We start from the raw sequence: 18,197 nt of genomic DNA, 5'->3' as shown, positions 1-18,197 counted from the left end.
GTTTCGATTATGAAGACGTTATTATATGAATAAAAAATATATAATGGAAAATAATTAATTTTCATTATAAATAAAAAATATTATTTTCTTTATAGCTAACCAGTGATGTGTCATCCTTAAAAATGATTGATTTTTTTTTTCAAACAAGTATGATTGATTTAATAACCAAATTTATTATATACTACTGTTGGCATAAAATAGTATTAATCTACATCTAAAAATAATTGCATCAATTAAAATTTAAAAATAAAAAACAATTTGATAATTTTGTTTGTGTCAATTTAAAGTCTTAAGCGTTCTTTTGTAATTCAAACTATTCCATTTTGAGATACTGCTATCTATCTTAGTTATGATACGGTCAAATAAATTATAAATGAATTATGAATATTAAATATTCTTTTAGTATTTTTTTTATAAATAAGTGTATTCTATTAATATTAATTATATCCTTATGAATGGATAAAGGGGATAACAACATTAATAAGTATATAAAATTATAAAGACATTTTTTATATGTTAGACAATAGCTTGAGAGAAAAATCTCCATTTTGAGAATAACCTCACACGTTTATAACTATCTGTTGTCTTATTATACCACATCCAATAATGAGCACTAACTTGCCTCATAGTAGGCTTCCGATGAGCAAATGCTTGTTTGTGTGCAGGAAGCTTCTAGAAAAGCCAAAGTGCTCGTGAAGTCATTAATCTTTCTCTGGTAGCTAACTCATGTTTAATAAGCACCTAAAAGAAATTCAAACTTATTAAATGAGTCCCCTAATTTAGTGGGTGAGAAGTTGTGAATTCTGCGTAAAAGAGAATTTTCTCTTAATTCCTTGATTTATGTTTCTTGTATCTTTTAGTCGAGACAAGCTTATTACCATGGCAGTCTCAGGGAGTGCTCTTTCTTTTCTTTTCTTCTTTTTTTTCTTTTGGTTTTCTCTATGGTTATATTTTGTTGTTGTCAAATTTTTAATTCTTTTCATGTGAGTCGATTATTGATATGCATTTAAATTTGATTTTTCAATCGTGTAAATCTTTTAATAAAATATAAAACAACATATTTAATTTACTTAAATTACTGTGTATATTAATGATAATATATGAACTATTTTAAAATCGTGATATAATTAAAAAAAAAAATAAAAGGATCCATGTCAACACGTCTGATCCTATTACTGTACATAAAGACTAATAATCATAATAAGCATATCAAATCTTTAGTGTCTCCAATTTCACCAATGCTCGAAACACGATGATTGATCTCTTTTAACACATGCAAACCCTTCTTAGAATCATAATTATGTGTGCAAATAGAATTGACTGATAAGACGCGAGTGATAAATAAAATATTGCAGAAGCGAATCAGTATTTATTAGTCGACTGCCACAACACTTTACTGTCGCATTCGATAGGACGATCTATCAAAATGCACCAAAATAATTAAAATATTAATACCCCTAAATCAATTTCGTAAGGGGACAAATTTTATAAAATTCAAATTTCGAAAACTCTCAACTTTCTCCAAAAATTCTCAACATATTTAAAACCATAAAATCAGTCCGATTCCTATATATTTTCAACTATCCAATCAGATCCATTAACTTCTTATTCTACTGGATCTCAAACATATCAATTAATTATATGGTTTAGATTATGTTGTTCGCAAATGAAACTACATATATTTTTTTATGATAATATATTAAAGAATAAATGTTTTTCTTTTTGTTTTTCTGTTTTTCTAATGACTATATGAAATTAAGAAGCTGAAGAGTTTTGTACTGTCATTATGCTGAAACTTGATTGATTAATGTATGAAGTTTAGAGATCTAGGAACCATTCAAGTCCATATGCAACCTAGTGAACGGGTGATCCTTTATAAGTTTAACCCAAGGATGGACGCTAGTTGATTTGTGTTTGTCTCATCTATATCAGAGTGGTGGATAAATAGTTAGTTGGATGCAACATTAATGGTAGGCTTGTTTAGGCCGTTTCATAATTCCTATGGCTAGTTTGTTATATCAGTTGTTTTGATCTATAATAGTTTTAATTCTATTATGTATCTAATTTGATTTTTCAAAACTTTATATTTTTATGAATCCATGGGTTATAAAAAATTTTCAGTTATGCCTTACAATGCAAATATAATTAAAAAAAAATCATAATAGCTATTAAACGATTATTTTATTAATTAAATAATCATAAATTAGTTGAAACATTAAAAGACTGATTGCAAAAAAAAAAAAAAAAACAGAAAAAGCGTCATAGCCAAATGATTATGTATTAAAACCAAAAAGTTAAATTGGGAGAATAACAAAATTAGTAAAACTTAGAAAAAAAATTATCTAACAAAATTAAGACATTTTAGGAGAAAAATGATGCAGATAAAACTTACTGGGCATAGTCCAACAAATTATAATCCTTGACTTAAGCTTTTAGATGGTGGTGTAACAAAACTCATTGATCACTCAATTTTAGCTTTTGAAGGTCACCATCCAATAAACACTATACGTTTCTAAAATTTTAGAGGTACCCATGTAATAAATCCTTCCATTAAGTTAAGATTCTAAAGTTATAAATTAATATTACAACGAGAATGAATTTCAAATAATATAGTTTGTACATACATTAGCGATTAAAAAAGTAAATAAAACTTATAAATTTATGATATAAAACAAATAAATTATATACCCTCAACACAAAAATAAAGTGAATAAATTTTTATTTTTTAAATCAAGCGACTCTCTCTACTAAAAAAGGACATAAAATTAAATCCTATATATCTTTATAATTACTTTTCATAATGAATTCAATACTTAATTTAGGATTAGCATGTATGCATGAGTAATACAGCATTGCAACATAATAAATTACTAAACATAGTTAGCTCAATGAGTATAAATGAGAATATTTAATTATATCAATAATGATTTTATTTTAATTTATTTAAACACTTAATATGGATGAGTTCATTTTAAAAATAACTGAAGAAGATATTTGATCTCAGTGAGTAAAAATCACTATGAAGATATATCTGATTATAAAGTATAAATACCAGAAGGACAATACAGGTATTTCCGTTTGAATCACGGTTAATAACAATGTCAGGCAATAAAATGACATTATTAAAAAAAAATCTTCGATTTATTTGTGCTGCCTGCCATGCCATCCGCGGTGCGGACAGACAAACGCCTGTTGATCTAGTTGGCATTGATGCTACTGCGACGGCGAAAGGTCCGTCACCAAGTGGATCCCACTCGGTTTCATTTTCAAAAAGTCAACATAATGGATGGCTGTGCCATCGTTCATCAGCCACAGTGAAACCAATAAAATTGTGCCACCTCATCATCAGCAGAGAAATAGATCTGCTACTCGCTCGCGCACCGAGAAAAATAACGGTGACTGATCGAAAACGATGCATTTTTAGGACAGTCTCGATCGACAATTTATTATTATTGTTTTTTTTCCCACAAAAGATGATATAAAAGCCCCGCAACCACAGATTCTATTTTTTATTTCCTCCTCAGAAACGTTTCGATTTGAAGAAAGCAATAGCGTACGTGCCCGAACCTATGCATTCACGCACTATTTGTTACTTCGATGTTGGTATTTGAATTCCATGGAGTTAATTTGTGTGATGTTTCGTCGATTGGGGCAATAGATAGCTCTGTATCTATAGGTTAGGGTTAATGCCGCTTCTGCTTCTTCTCTCTCTCCTTTTTTTTCTTTTATTTTTTTTTAACTTTTGTTGTAGAATCTCGTTATATGAATTTTAGAATTCGATAACGTTGATCTGATAAATGTATTCGGAAGATCAATTGAATGTGAATTGATTCAAAATAGTTTTTAAAAAGTTCATAAATTTATTTACAGGTGAAGGTGAGGCTCATTTGTTTGGATCTGGTTTTTATTCAATCGAGAGATTTCGAATGTTAGGGATTTTCAGCTGAACGGAAGGATGGAGGATGATAAGAAGAAAAAGAGAAATAAGAAAAAGAAAAACAAGCAGACCAAAACTACGGAAGATGATATCGCTGTTGGTGGTAATCAGAACGGTGCCAGTAATGGGAAAAATGATCATGACCCAGTAACTGACGTCGCTGAGGTTCAAAATGGTGCTATGCGAAATGGTGATGCGGCTGCCGATACACCTGTGCACAATGGAACAGAAATCGTAAGTTTGGATTTGACTATTTTTGCCTCTTGATATCGAGTGAATCATTAGGTTTGTTTTATGTATGTTTTGTATTTGGTACCGGGTTTCAAATGATTCCCCTCATAGGCTGCAGCATGAGGAGGAAAAACACTTATATGTCTGCTTGTAGGGGTTAGCATCAACTTCAGTTTCCATCACGTAGTAGGATTCGTCAAACTTGATCAGGATATCCATTTTGTGATGGACAATTCATATAGTTCCACTGTGGGAAAGATACATGAATATGCATTGGGGATATAGATATCAATAATTTGATTTCTTTTATTTTATTGATAAAATGTAGTATAAACCTTCTAATTTTTTTGATAAGAAAGTGTAGAGTTAGGGTTCCTCTCACTATGGCTTTTGTGGAGGGCAAGGAGTTGAAGCACTTTGAAGGGAAAGTTATCTGATCTCTGTCAGATCTAGTAGGTTTGGTTTTTGGTCTAGTGGCAGTAGTATTCTGACATGTAATTATCTGCCTTGGGATTCTTCAATTCTTTGTCTTGTAAATGCTTCCATCTTTGGGTTGTCATCCTCCTTGTAATGGGGCTATATATCTATTAAAGCTTTTTCCATTATGAAGTTAAAATATCTGGCAAGGCATTTGAACCTCCAATTCATCATTCTGAGGCACCTGATATATGTTTTAGATGAACATGGTGGGAGGAAAATGGAGAGTACCTATACTGTGTGAAATAATTCTCATATAAATGAAAGGAACTCTGAGCAAGTCAGGTCTTGTAACTTGCTAAATATGGAGCTGTTGCAACGTGTCAAATTCTTTGCTTTGTTGCTGTGGTTTTAGATCTCTTTATGAGGATTGATAAATTTCAAATTCTGTTTCACAGTCCATCTTAGCTGAAGCTGAGCAACGGTGGGCACAAAGAGAGGTGACTAGTTTGTGTGTTTTTTTTGTGTACTCTGTCCTTATCTCTTCTCCTGTTTTTTCTTTGAAATGTATTACAGGAATTTTTTAGTATGATTTGTGAAATAGTGCAATTGTTTTTACAGGCCATATTAAAAGAGACAGTAAAACAACTACAGAATGAGAATGATACACATACACAGAAAGAGGTATATGGATTTATTCTAATTGTGGGAATGGAAATGAGTATTTATCATGAATGCTTAGAAACATAATGCTACTTGCCATTGTTCTGTTAAACTACTTTTTTCTTTTGTCTAGTGCATAAATAAACTTGTTGCAATCCTTTACAGGCTTTCTTAGAAGAGAAAATCAAACAGTTAAAGAAGGAAAATGATTTACAAATAGAGAACCAGGTAATGCCAATGTAATCAAGTGGTTGGGAAAAAGAATAAAATATTTCATGTAGTTATTCGGGCTGGAAATTCTTCTTTCTAATTATTGTTGACAGGGTAATCTTTGTTTTCACTGCGCTTTTTCTTCTTCCTGATTATGTCATAGGATGATTTCTTTTCTCTCACTGTGCCTTTTCTTCTTCTTCCTGATTATGTCATAGGGTAACTTTTTTTCTTTTCACTGTGCTTTTACAGGTTACATTAGAAGAGACAATCAAGCAATTAAGAAATGTACATAACTTAGCTTTACAGAAAGAGGTAGTGGTGTAAATTTACAAAATAGTCTGGAAACTTATTAAATCTCTAGACTACCTTTTGGACTAGAAGATATTTTTCCCTCTTTTTTTTTTTCCTTCAATCATTTTCCTGAATTTCCAGCCTTCATGTGATATTACCACGAAAAGAAAAGTAACCTTGGAGTGCTTTTCAGGCTACCTTGGAAGGAACAATCCAACAGTTGAAAAATGAAAATGATTCACACATGCATAAAGAGGTGAGGTATTACCTAATGTAACACTTCAGCCCTAACTGATCCGAATAAGTTTTGTACATTATTTCATGTAGTCCAAAATGATTGACTTAGGTTATTTTAGCAATTGTAGCTAGGATTATATACATCCCATAATATATCTTCTGCCACCAATGTGGAACAATCAACTAGTTGCTTGGAAAGTGGTGGATGTTATAGCCTCCCCCTACTAAATTTTGTGTCCTTTTTGCAACTCTGGCTGTACCATGTTATATCGGGTATAATTGTTAAGTCGAGACCATGTTTTAGGTATTATGGTTGTCGGGCGACTCCATCTTGTCCTCACAAGCCCATAAGCTCCACACAATTTTATGACTTAAGGTGGCTCTAATACTAATTGTAACAGCCTAGTCGCAATTGAACCAAATAACCTGTGGATCCTTTTCTTCACTTGGTATAAAATGGTTAATCCAAGTTGTTTTAGTAATTATAGGTAGGATTATATATATATATATATATATATATATATATATATTGCTTCTCCCACCGGTATGGATAGATTCACCTCTTTCCAAGCTGTGGATGTTACGCCTAATCTAGAGACAATCAAAGTTTGTGTAAACTTATGTTCTGCTTGTACCTTTTTTACATTGCAATAATTTATCCTCTATTTTCCCCCAGGCTGGTCTAGAGAAGAAAATCATACAACTGCAGAGTGAAAAAGAGTCAAGTATTCAGAAAGAGGTAACTTTTATTGGAAAATAGGCTTATGTACAACTTTATTTCCCCTTTTTTAGCACCTTATTTGTGTTGTATTTGACATCATCTGCCTTGCAACCAACTACTTGAAAATAGCATCTTTGTGCAAGCCATGTCAAATTTTGTTTAAACTTTATGTGCTGCTGCACCTTTTCACATTGCAACTATCCTTTTTTTTTTTTTTTTCCATTTACCCCAGGCTGGACTAGAGAAGAGAATTGTAGAGCTGCAGAGTGAAAAAGAGTTGAGTCTTCAAAAAGAGGTAAATTTCGATTGAATATGAAATTGTGTTTTCCTCTTCACGACACTCTAGCTATGTTGTCTTTGACATCATTTTCCTTGAAACCACTTGAAAACAGCATGTTTATGTGTACCATTTTGTGACATTTTATGACAATTCAGCCGTTTAGCATTTAACCTGGGTACTATTGAAGGTTAGTTGCCTGCAGCTTCTCAGATTAATTGATAACTTGAAATATTAAGTGTAGGCTCACTTGGAGGAGCAACTTCAGCATTTATTGGATGAGAAGACTGCCTTGGGTTTAAAAGGGGTAATGTTTTGTGCTTCATGACTGTTCTGTTCTTCATAATATTTAGTTGATACCTAACTAGGAGGTGCTTCAGTTTATTGGTATTATGCAAGGTAAATTGCAGTGTTGATAATTGAACTTTGGATGTAACTTTAGGTTGATTGCCTAGGAATACTTTCTTCTAATCGATCATCGAACTTACAAGAAACATCCTAGTGAATTATTTCATTGGGAGTTCAACTGAATCCACTGGCATTTGTTCCTAAGATTTAAATACAGACTAGAAGCAACTGCATGTAATGTTTATATCATTATTAATCCCTGGATAGTCAAAAGATAAGAAAGAAGTGTAAGTAGCACTTCTCATTAGAAACTGCTTAGATAATTCACCATAATACTTGCAATTTATCAAGAAAGACCAAATTGTAGATGAAATTGGATCAAATTGATCTTTACTGACTTGAACTAAGGCCTTGTTTGGTTCAAAATGCCCTAAAAGTATATTTATCAGGAAGTACACTTCCAAGGAATTAACTTGCTGAGAAGTAGAAATAATTGTGTTTGGTATACAAATCAACTTTCTAGAAAGTAAAATCATTTTTAAGTGGTAAAAGACAATAATATTCATAATATAATTTTAAATGTAATAAATTAAGGGATAAATTGGTAAATTCAATACAAGTTAACTAGAGAAGTGCAACTTACCAAGGTTTAGTTAGGTAAATTACTTCCTTGCACGAGGGAAATAGTTCCTAGAAAGTTGATTTAAAATACGAACCAAACAAGAGAGATTTTTGCATTTTCTGAAAAGTGTCACTTCCTTTCTTTACTTATTCTCAACCAAACAAAGCCTAAGCCCAAAGTTTATCAACCAACTATGCAATTTAACTGCATTGTGAACTTTACTTCTGCTGTTTGCTTGTGGCTGCACAAGTAGTAAGGTACAATATCATTTAGATTTGCAATCTTAAATAACTACTGCAAGTTCCACAGGCAAGCTTGGAGGAAAAAATTAAACAAGTAGAGAGTGATAAACGTTCATGGACCCTGACAGAGGTAATTGCATTTTTCTAAGTTACTGATGTGGCTTGCCCATCCCTTGCTCCATTTCCAAAATTGTGTTTGGCTTATAGTTGAGTTTATTTCTAGATGTTGTGCGTCCAAACATGCGCTGTGTCATGTTGATCTAGTACTTGAATAAGTCTTCAAGTGTGTATCATTTTCTTTTAAATTCTCTGATCCATGATGGGATGGAGATTCATCCAAGATTTGTGTAGTTTGAGGTAAATGCTGGAGAGTTAGATTTTATGTCTATTTTTCCTTTTTCTTTTTGAAATGTAGAACAGTGGAAGGCTGTTCCACAATATATGCACTGTTAATGTGTGTTAGATAAAGGGGAATCTTTGAGGGACTATTCTTGGTGGTGAGACACTTGTTCCCTTCATTTGGAACTCTGTGGTTATTTTGTGGTATCGTTTTTGTTATTTATAGTAACAATTTGCATTCAGCCTCGTCATTTATATGAAGCTGATTCAAGCAAGAAAATTGAAATTCTAAAGTTGGGAACCTATTGTTTTACAGAACACAACCAAAGAAACAATTGCCAGAATGAATGTTGATATTACAAGACTACGGATGCAGGTACATCTTTTTTTTTTTTTTTGGACCTTTTTTTACATGACCAGTGCTATTCAAAATGCTTATTGAATTTGTGATATTCTCATGTTGCTAATAATTTTACTACCTTAGAGTGCTGCAAATTATCAATTGACAGGAAATGGCTATTCTGCAGTATAACTTAAGTTTTTGTTCTTATATGGAAATTAAAACAAAGCCTGGCAGGTGGTGGAGTTGGAAGAATCCAGGAATATACTTTTAAAAGAAAACCAACAACTGATGGACAACATATCTGGTCTGCGGTTACAGCTTCAGAATGTGGAGGGGAACATTAGCTCCAGTAACACATCAGCTGAACTGAAAAAGGTTTACTTCCTATACCCATGTAATTTTTTTGGCACAGGCTAATATGTTAATCAGTTATGATTAGGAAAGGATTTTTGGTTCCATATCGTTTGTATTTTAAATTTAATGCTATTGTTGTTGTAGTTGAAATTTTCGATTGATGAATATAGATACATACATACATATGTGTATATATATATATATATGAAAAAATTATTGATGATGTACCGTCTGATGTAGCGTGATGAATGTGAGGTCTTGAACTCCCAGATTGAGGCAGCATGCACACTGGTTGACAAATTGATTACAGAAAATGCAGAGCTTGTTGAGAAAGTAATGAACTGCCCCATCTTGCCTGTCTTATGGTTATGTTCTGGAGATCAATTTCTTGATGTCAATGCTTTATATATATCCTTTTAAATTTGTTGCAAAAGAGTAGTTTATAGATGCAATTTAGTTGCTTTGGAGTTTTTACGAGTAAATCATATTAGTTTTATCCCCTCCCCTCCCCACCACCCCCCTTCCAAAAAAAGAAAATAATAATAATAATAATGGTTTCTAATCAACATGTTGACGATAATACTTTAGTATGATATGTGCTGTCCAACTGCATGTTCCTCAGGTAAATGAGTTGTATATTAAAATTGACCAACAAAGTAGAGCAGCTGGGCTTTCTTCAGCCACTGGCAGCGATCTCGTGGTTGAATCTAAGGTAGCTGATTCCATACTTGAATCTAGTGACAACATGTCTGCTTTGGGGCATAAGGTGGAGTCGCTGGAAATTGAACCTGCTGCTGGAGATGGAAATGATGCAGAAGTTGACTCTGGAGAAATCGTGCAAATTCCTTTGGATGATAATGAGCTTCGAGACTTGGAGCTGCAGGCTGTTGAGGGTGATAAGATGGAGGAAGCTGTGCCACTTACAGATGCTCCATTGGTTGGGGCTCCATTCCGGTTAATATCATTTGTCGCTAAATATGTTAGCGGTGCTGATTTGGTTGACGAAAGCACTCTCAATTCTTCGTCTTAGCTTGGCTAATTTAAAGATTTTTTGCTTAAAAGAAATTAGTATATTCATATATTCTCATGTAGAGATTAAAGATGCATCTAAAATTGTTTGATCGCTTTGTTTCTCATTCACAGTATTGCTCATTTTATGTTATGGACCATTAAAGGGTTATTTATGACATGAAGAAAAAAAGGGGAATTTTTGCTAATCAACCATTCAACAGATGCGTAAGAAAATAGAATGAATGAGATCTGAAAACAAGTAAATGGATGATAACATATCGCCAGACTTCAGGTACAATAATTGCTGAGAAGAAAGAAATTTAAAGAGAAGATATTTGCAATCTAAAATGCTAAAAGGATAACATCACCGGACAAACGTTTAGCCCCGAGGAAATACTTACATGTGGATTTTCTCTATGGACACTTGCTAGTTCGTAGCCTCACCACCAGAAACAGTTTAGGTTGTTTTTGAACTGGCATCATACCTGAATTTACATGTAATAAAATCATGGATAAATTGATTATGGAGTATGAATATTTGATCCCTTGGTCTCTTCTGATGGTTGGCTCACAGAATCAGAAGGCCTTATTTCTTCAATCATCCTAACCACTTCATCCATGGTTGGTCTCATATCTGGCACTCTTGCTACACAGGCCATGGCTATTTGTAACATCTCCACCATCTCTTCCTCAATATTATGGTATCTCATCAGCTCCACATCAAACACCTCAGCCGTCCATTCCTCTCGAACAACAGACTGGACCCACCTTGGAAGATCAATTATATCATCTTGCCCTGTAGATTGAATTGGGGATTTACCTGTCAGCATCTCAAGGAGGAGAACCCCAAAACTATAGACATCGGATTTTTGAGTTGATTTTCGAGTTTCAATCACCTCAGGGGCTCGATAGCCTGCACATCTAGTTGGGACCGAAGGGTAACTCATTATAGGAGTTAAGCCAAAATCTGAAATGCAGCTGTGGAATTGGTCTTGAGTGAGGAGTACATTGGAGGACTTGATGTTTCCATGAATGAATTTCCCCCCACCAGCAGAATGGATATGAGCAATCCCTCTTGCTGTTCCAAGGCATATCTTTACTCTCGATTCCCAATCTAGCGGAGTTCGTCCAAAATTATTGCTTCCTGCAGCCATTTTATGATATAGATAAAATACAGAGGAACTAATCATACTTCTTACAGAAAATAAAATATTACTTAAAGACAGTTTTTTTTTTTTGGGGGGGGGGGGTTGATTTGTTGCATTTGTGCATTCTGAATGATACCAAGCACTCTCCAAATCCTGTTTATTAACCAAAAAAAAAAAAAATCACGTAATAGAAAGACAAAGAATAAGATGAATGGATGAACATACCATGCAATAATGAGAAAAAGCTTCCCGATGTTGCATAGTCATAAACCAGGAGTTTCTCATCCTTGGAGTAGTAATAAGCACGAAGAGGAATCACGTTGGGGTGGTGACCAACTCTTCCAACTGCTTCCATTTGCTGCTCAAACTCTTTTTTCCCTGCCACCACTTCTTTTAGCCTCTTCACAACTACTGTGGTTCCCTCTTCCAAGATGGCCTTATAGGTTGTCCCATAACTTCCTTTCCCCAGTACTTCAGCTGAAGCTCTTAATAAATCCTCAAGATCAAAATTGTAAGAACTACCTTCAAAAAATACTAACTTGTTCTTCTCAGCATCTTGCACTCCACTCCCAAAATCTTCCTTTGGTTTCTCATTCCTCACACTCTTTCCTTTTTGAGCACCGTTGTTTTCATCTTTTTTCTTCAAACAACACATCACTATCATCACAAATAAAAACAGTGGAACCATAGATCCTCCAATGGCAATGGCAACAATAGACCCTGTATTTAATTTCTTCTTGGAACCATTTGCTGGTTTTTTAGAGTTGGTTGGAGGGAACGGTAAGAAGGTGGGGGGAGGAGAAGAAGGAGAAGAAGGAGAAGGAGAAGGAGAGGGCATGAATGCCAAACACTGATTTAGTGGTGGTCCACATAGCATATTATTCCCCTCGAAGGACGAGGCAGGAAACTTTTGGAGGACAGATGGAACCGAACCATTCAAGTGATTATAGCTCAAATTTAACTGTTTGAGGCTTGAGATATTGAGTTCAGGTACTGGTCCAGAAAGGGAGTTGTTTTGCAGGTTCAAACTAGTCAGATTTTTCAAATTTTGTATGGTGGGAGGAATACTGCCAGTGAGTGAATTGAAGGAGAGGTCAAGTGAGTTAAGCAAGGGGGAGAGAGATGAAGGAATGGTGCCTGAGAAGTTGTTATGTTGGAGGTATGCATATTGAAGGGAAGGAAGAGATAGCAAATCTGAGGGAATTTCTTCACTAAAGAAGTTGGAGCGAAGACTCAGAGTCGTTAGATTATCCAACCTTCCCAGTGTGTTGGGTGGAATAGGACCATAGAGTCCAACGCCAGGGAGACGGACGGCAACTACATGAGAGCCATTTGTATTGCAAGTGATACCAATCCAAGAACTGCAAACTGGGGTATTAGATTGCCAATTCAGTTTCCTGCTATGAGGGACTGCAGCAGCAAAGTTAAGAAGGGCTTGTTTGTCAGAATATAGGTCAGCACTAGTTTGGGAAAGGAAAATGAGGAGCAATTGAAATGCTAAAGCCAGAAGAAATGAGAGTATCTTCATAGAGTTAAAGTTAATGAAATGTTTTGGAGGTGATCGCAGTGGACTCTCAGCAGTTCCTCTTCTTTCCCTGGCACATGAAAATGGATTTTGAATCATTAGCCCTCCCACATGTGGACCATAGTAACTAATCACAGGGCCAACATGAAACCCTTCACCAAACACACACACACACACACACAATGCATAGATTATATGGGGAAATAAAGAAAAAGAAAACCCATTATGTTCATTTAGAAACTAATGACATCAACGAAATGCTAAATTCATATAATCTGGCTTACGTTTTAGACACATGAACATGAAAAGAAGCCTGAAATGGCACATTAGACGACACCAATCAATCATCAAAGGGCTAGAGAAAGAAATAACCCTGGAAAAAACCTTGACACTTGTCTAATTCCTGTAAAGGCTTTTATTGCTCATACATTTATATAATCCAATCCTTAAATGGTATTGAAATTAATCAACACCAAGAAAGAGAAACAGCATTATATACAAGCAATGATGAATCTTTATAGCTTTTCTAAATTTTCCCTTTGATTGTGTAAAGGTGGTCTTGCACATGTCATGGAATTTAAATTTCTTTGTTAAACAAAAAATAAAAAAAAATCATATATGAAATATATGAATATAAAAATCATAATAGCATATTATTTATTATTAATATTATTAAACTCAATAAAAAGGCACATCTTGTTGAATAGAGCAATTTAAAAATTTGTCTGAATTTTGAAATGCTCTTTATATATATATATTTCTATAACAATTAGCCATTAACACCCAAAATGCCTTCTGCAATAAACTATTTCATTGCCAGTGATAACACCTTTTCATTTAAATAATAATCATATTAGAAAATAAAAATCATGGGTCAACTTCAGCAAAGCAGATTAAAAAAAAAGTTTTAATTTTTTATTCACATAAAAAATGGAATTCAAAAATAAAAATGCAGGCCATTTTCCTGTATATTCCTGAATGAGCAGGGTTTTAACAAAAAATGCACAATGTTATAGCCTCTGATTTTCTTTCACTTTCTTGGTAACCAAACAAAACAGGAAGAGCTGAAGCAAAAACCTTGACAAAAAAAAAAAAAAAAAAAAAAAAAATCAAACTAAGTCTTGAAATGACTCGCATTCGTCTCTCAGTCGAGAATCGTCGCGTAATAATATTAAAAATACGCAGAAAGAGAGAGAGTAAGAGAGAGATTAACCTTGAAATTGCTCAGGAATGCGAGAGCAATAACACCCATCAAAGGAGAAATGATCTGAAGTTGAAGCTGTGAGAAACAGAGAGAAGAACAGAGAAAAGGGCGTAAATTTAAGGACAGAGAGTGGAGGGCATTTCTTCAAGAACACGCAGACTAAAGAACCCAAAAGGACTTAAAGACTAAAGTAGCTGTTGTAGTTGCAGCTGTTGAAGATTCGAAGAAGACACAATTTTTCTAATTCTAACGTTCGATTGAGCTGAGAATTTTGCCTTCAAGCTTCTCCGTCAAGCAAACGCAGTGTTACACGCAGATCTCGATGGCCTCCTCCTCTATATACTAGTATTTGCATTTGCATTTGCATTTTCATTATTATTTTCTTCTTGTTAGCTGCTGAGCTGAGCTGAGAGCCCTTTCTATTGTCTTGAGTTGGATTAGCTGATTAAGATTGAGAAGATAAAAAAAGATAATTAAATAAATAATTAGAAAGAGATTAGTTGAGAAAAAAATGGGATTATGCAGTTGTGTTTCTAGGATTATTTAGCTGTCTGTTGTGAGTCTGGCAGAACCCCACTTGACATGTCAACACATATGTTTCCGCAAATCCTTTATTTCCCACAAGGGCTTTTAAATAATTTTATTTTTTATTCTTAACTTTATTTTGAGAGACCTCATTTAAATAAAAAAAAAAATAATTTCTTCATTTTCACGTTAAACAAATAAAAAAAAAAGAACTTAATAAACATTCTAACATCAATTGATTTCACCCTTTACCTTTGGATGGTTTGCATGTATATGTTGTTTTTTAATTATGTAAAAAGGAAAAATGATAAACATTAGGTCCCACGAACAAGAAACTAAATGATCCACAATGATAAAATTCCAGGAAACAACATGGTCTCCTTGTTTTATTTTTTATTTTTAAATATTATTATTTTTTTATTTTCTGGGATGTATTTGTTAAATTATTAAAAAAATCCAGATGTGGGTCAAGTCAGGTTTTGGTTTGTAGCTTATTCTTCATGCTTCATTGTTCATACCTTTCTGACCAACCAATATCTGTTTTCTGAGTAACTGCATATGATATAAAATTATTTACAGAAATTTCGCAAAAAAATTAATATAATTGATTTATTTTGAATTTATTTACATGAGATTTTATAAAATGAATTTACATTTATCTAATTAAACATGGAAAATATAGTTTTAATAATTTGGAAGTTAAAGGAAATGGATTGATTTGGTTTGAAGAGTGGATGAGAGTTGCCTTGGATGCCTAAAAGAAAGAGTAAAATTTGCAAAAGGACAAAGAGGGATTGTTAAGTGTGGTGCCCACCTCAAAACTGATGCCTTTTTCCTCATTAGCGTCAATCGAAAATTATGCATTCATTTGGGAGAAGAGATTCGTAGAAATTCACACAAGTTCAAATTTGTTTTCATTTTTCAAACCATTATCACAATATGCCTATTTATCAAACTACCTAATCCTCGTGTCATCTATGCTTACAAAGCTTTATGTGAGAGAGAATCTCCATGGTTTAAGTTTTTTTTTTCTTCTTCTGAATATATAATTTATTTTTAGCATATTCAAATATCACCCACATGGAAAGATAAATAAAAATTTAATTCATATATGTGTATGAATCAATAGTTAAAAGTTTAAATGTTGGAATTATTTTTAATTGCTAAATACAGTAACAGATTTTTTCTACTCTATTGATCGAAAAGCCAGTAAATTATTTCATGTTATGGGTTTTCATAAATGCCAAATTCTACTTATTAAAATTTATAAGATATGGCTTAGCTTAATTAGTTTGTTTTATTCACTGAAAATATATTACTCATTGATAGATCCAAACTTGAGTCTGCGTTTCTTTTAATCTCTTACTCAAAAGAAAAATTATAAAATATAATTACTTCTCATTAATTTTGTATTAATAATAATTTCTTTTTTTTGAAATGGAGAGTGAAAAATTAAACTTGAGATCTCTCAGATTTATTCGGATGCACTTATCATCAGGCTAAATCTGTGAGTGCTATTAATAATAGTTAACATGTTAGATAAATACTAATAAATACATATTTATTTCATTAGAAAAATAAGATACAATATCATAATAATAATAGAAGGAAAGAAAATATAAAAAGAAAAAAATAAAAATATCTGTCATAATATAATATAGACCGATATTAATCGGTTTATTATTTTTCTTCGCTTTTTTATTTATTAAAAATAATCAAATTTTAAATGTATTAATTTAATCTAATTATTAAAGAAATGTGTAATTTACCTAAAAATTTAAATTGGATTCTCATTTCCCTATTCACTACTAAAAAAACAATGTTTGACTAATTTTATATCTAATAGTCAACGTATTTTAATTGAAGATGCATAGTTGAGTATCTTGGTTTTATATTAAGTGGGAGATGGTGATGCTGATGATGGTATCCAAAGTGGTTGAACCGCCTTCAAAGTCCACCTTAATTTCGAGAAGCCTGCCCAAGTCAAACCCACTCAACTAACCTTAGTTCACTCCTATTATTTTAAAGCATAAAATCCTCTTTTTCCATTTTAATACTTCGCTAGACTTTTGGGTAAACTTACCCAGCCTTTCTGATTTTTTTTTTTTTTAATAAGTCTAATGGATTACTGCTCAAATTTAAACTCAAGATTTTTTAATTTTAAAAATAATAAAGTAAAACTCATTGATAGTGTTTCTGAAATTTTAATTTAATATAAATTCTTAAATATTAATTCAATAATAACAGATAAATATACTTTCCAAATTAATATTCTCATATGGCTTGTCTACACTGACATTATTTTTCAAAAGAATAAAAAAGTTAAATTCGATTTATTTGTATTCAATAAAATATGCGGTCTGTATGTCCATTTCTTCTATCTTTTTACTTCCTTTTTTTTTTTAATTTTTTATTATATTTTCAATTTTTAAACCAAATCTTCAAAACTCAATAATAGTTAATTTTAACCTTTAAACTAAATTTTTTTAATCCAACAATATCCCGCAACAGTAATTAAGTTTTGTTATTATTTTCGACTTAAATTATAAAATAAGAGATTAAATAAAGAATTTATTGAATTTCACATTAATTTAAAATAAATTAATATATTTTTATAAGAGTTTTAATTATTTCTCACTTTCAAACTAATTTTTAATGTGAGTAACACTGAGTGTAAATTTAATATGATATTATAGAGCATTCATAAATATTTTAACTTAGATTCATTGGATATAAACTTCAATTAACTCTTAAAATAATTTTAAGAATTTAGGTTATGGTTTAGCTTGGTTGAATTTCACTTTGATCAAACTAAAAACTACGGTTTTAAATTGGTTAGAGTTCCATTCAATTAGTATTATAGCAATAAATCAATATCTAATCAATCATATATTTATTGTATACTAATTCATCATCAAGTAAAGAAGAAAACAAACTCACCGGGAAAAGATTGGAGTCCCGCCCTTACCGGTTTTCGTGGATATTTGTAGCTGCCCAATGGGATTAACAACAACACCACAAGTTAATGCCAACTTGAGTTGGGCTTTTGCGCAGAAAACAGGAATAAGATGAATTTATTTTCCGGCCCAGCCTTATTGACATTGGAAAAATGAAGATGGACTATCTGCGTCCCTTTTCAAAATTATTTAATGCATTCAACGTATATTAGAAATAGTGTTTTTTTTTTCTTCAAAAACGTGTAGAACTAAAGCTAAATATGAGTAAATCTCATGTATTGGTGATATAAATTCATGAATACGCAGGATGATTTGCATAGCGTGCTTTGTTCAGTAGGAACCTCACTCAGTATTATAACTATATATCATTGATGCAAAAGAACCTGCTATTAATCGCGAGGAGTTGGAAGACAAGCGAGTTTGCCTAGCACAGTAGTAAATCTATCATTTTATTTTGCTTTTCGCGGGAGATCTGCAGCCATAAAGAGCTCCAGCAGGCAGCAGCCTGGGCAAGTAGTAAGTCGTAACTGCTGATGCTTCATATGGAGCCATTAACAAACTATAACTTTCCAAATATTCATAGTAGAGCATA

The 18,197-nt window shown here is 32.6% G+C and overlaps 2 protein-coding genes across 8 annotated transcripts; one reads left to right on the top strand and one right to left on the bottom strand.

Moving 5' to 3' along the window:
- Positions 1-3,411: 3,411 nt before the first annotated feature.
- LOC110621681 (STE20-like serine/threonine-protein kinase) lies at positions 3,412-10,371 on the top strand. 6 transcript variants are annotated; one of them, XM_021765958.2, is made up of 15 exons: positions 3,412-3,553; positions 3,871-4,171; positions 5,044-5,085; positions 5,207-5,269; positions 5,414-5,476; positions 5,711-5,773; positions 5,946-6,008; positions 6,666-6,728; positions 6,943-7,005; positions 7,232-7,294; positions 8,267-8,329; positions 8,855-8,914; positions 9,116-9,256; positions 9,476-9,568; positions 9,858-10,371. In XM_021765958.2, the coding sequence occupies exons 2-15, from the start codon at positions 3,956-3,958 to the stop codon at positions 10,263-10,265; spliced, it is 1,464 nt and encodes a 487-aa protein (XP_021621650.1). In that variant the 5' UTR covers positions 3,412-3,553; positions 3,871-3,955; the 3' UTR covers positions 10,266-10,371. The 6 variants fall into 6 exon arrangements, with proteins under 6 accessions (XP_021621650.1, XP_043814730.1, XP_021621651.1 ...); XM_021765957.2 differs by having other exon boundaries at positions 3,501-3,676; XM_021765959.2 differs by lacking the exon at positions 8,267-8,329 and having other exon boundaries at positions 3,499-3,676.
- A 125-nt stretch (positions 10,372-10,496) lies between these two features.
- LOC110621678 (probable inactive receptor kinase At5g58300) lies at positions 10,497-14,575 on the bottom strand. 2 transcript variants are annotated; one of them, XM_021765955.2, is made up of 4 exons: positions 14,133-14,575; positions 11,620-12,989; positions 11,143-11,390; positions 10,876-11,042 (listed from the first exon to the last, which is right to left on the bottom strand). In XM_021765955.2, exons 2-4 carry the CDS (start codon positions 12,920-12,922, stop codon positions 11,028-11,030), a joined length of 1,566 nt encoding a protein of 521 aa, XP_021621647.1. In that variant the 5' UTR covers positions 12,923-12,989; positions 14,133-14,575; the 3' UTR covers positions 10,876-11,027. The 2 variants fall into 2 exon arrangements, with proteins under 2 accessions (XP_021621646.1, XP_021621647.1); XM_021765954.2 differs by having other exon boundaries at positions 10,497-11,390; positions 14,133-14,574.
- Between the last annotated feature and the right edge of the window lie 3,622 nt (positions 14,576-18,197).

Source organism: Manihot esculenta, chromosome 8 (assembly GCF_001659605.2).
Source record: "Manihot esculenta cultivar AM560-2 chromosome 8, M.esculenta_v8, whole genome shotgun sequence".
NCBI lineage: Eukaryota > Viridiplantae > Streptophyta > Magnoliopsida > Malpighiales > Euphorbiaceae > Manihot > Manihot esculenta.
The sequence above is the reverse complement of the archived record's forward strand: the minus strand, read 5'-3'. Positions and strand labels throughout refer to the sequence as shown.

What these genes read in the sequence shown, in the direction of transcription:
- LOC110621681 (XM_021765958.2), top strand. Translation starts at nt 3,956, where the DNA reads ATGGAGGATGATAAGAAGAAAAAGAGAAATAAGAAAAAGAAAAACAAG. An exon ending in GTTCATGGACCCTGACAGAG is followed by an intron (nt 8,330 to 8,854) that starts GTAATTGCATTT and finishes ATTGTTTTACAG; the next exon opens with AACACAACCAAAGAAACAAT. An exon ending in ATGCAGAGCTTGTTGAGAAA is followed by an intron (nt 9,569 to 9,857) that starts GTAATGAACTGC and finishes CATGTTCCTCAG; the next exon opens with GTAAATGAGTTGTATATTAA.
- LOC110621678 (XM_021765954.2), bottom strand. Translation starts at nt 12,922, where the DNA reads ATGAAGATACTCTCATTTCTTCTGGCTTTAGCATTTCAATTGCTCCTC. An exon ending in CTTTTTCTCATTATTGCATG is followed by an intron (nt 11,391 to 11,619) that starts GTATGTTCATCC and finishes AAATGGCTGCAG; the next exon opens with GAAGCAATAATTTTGGACGA.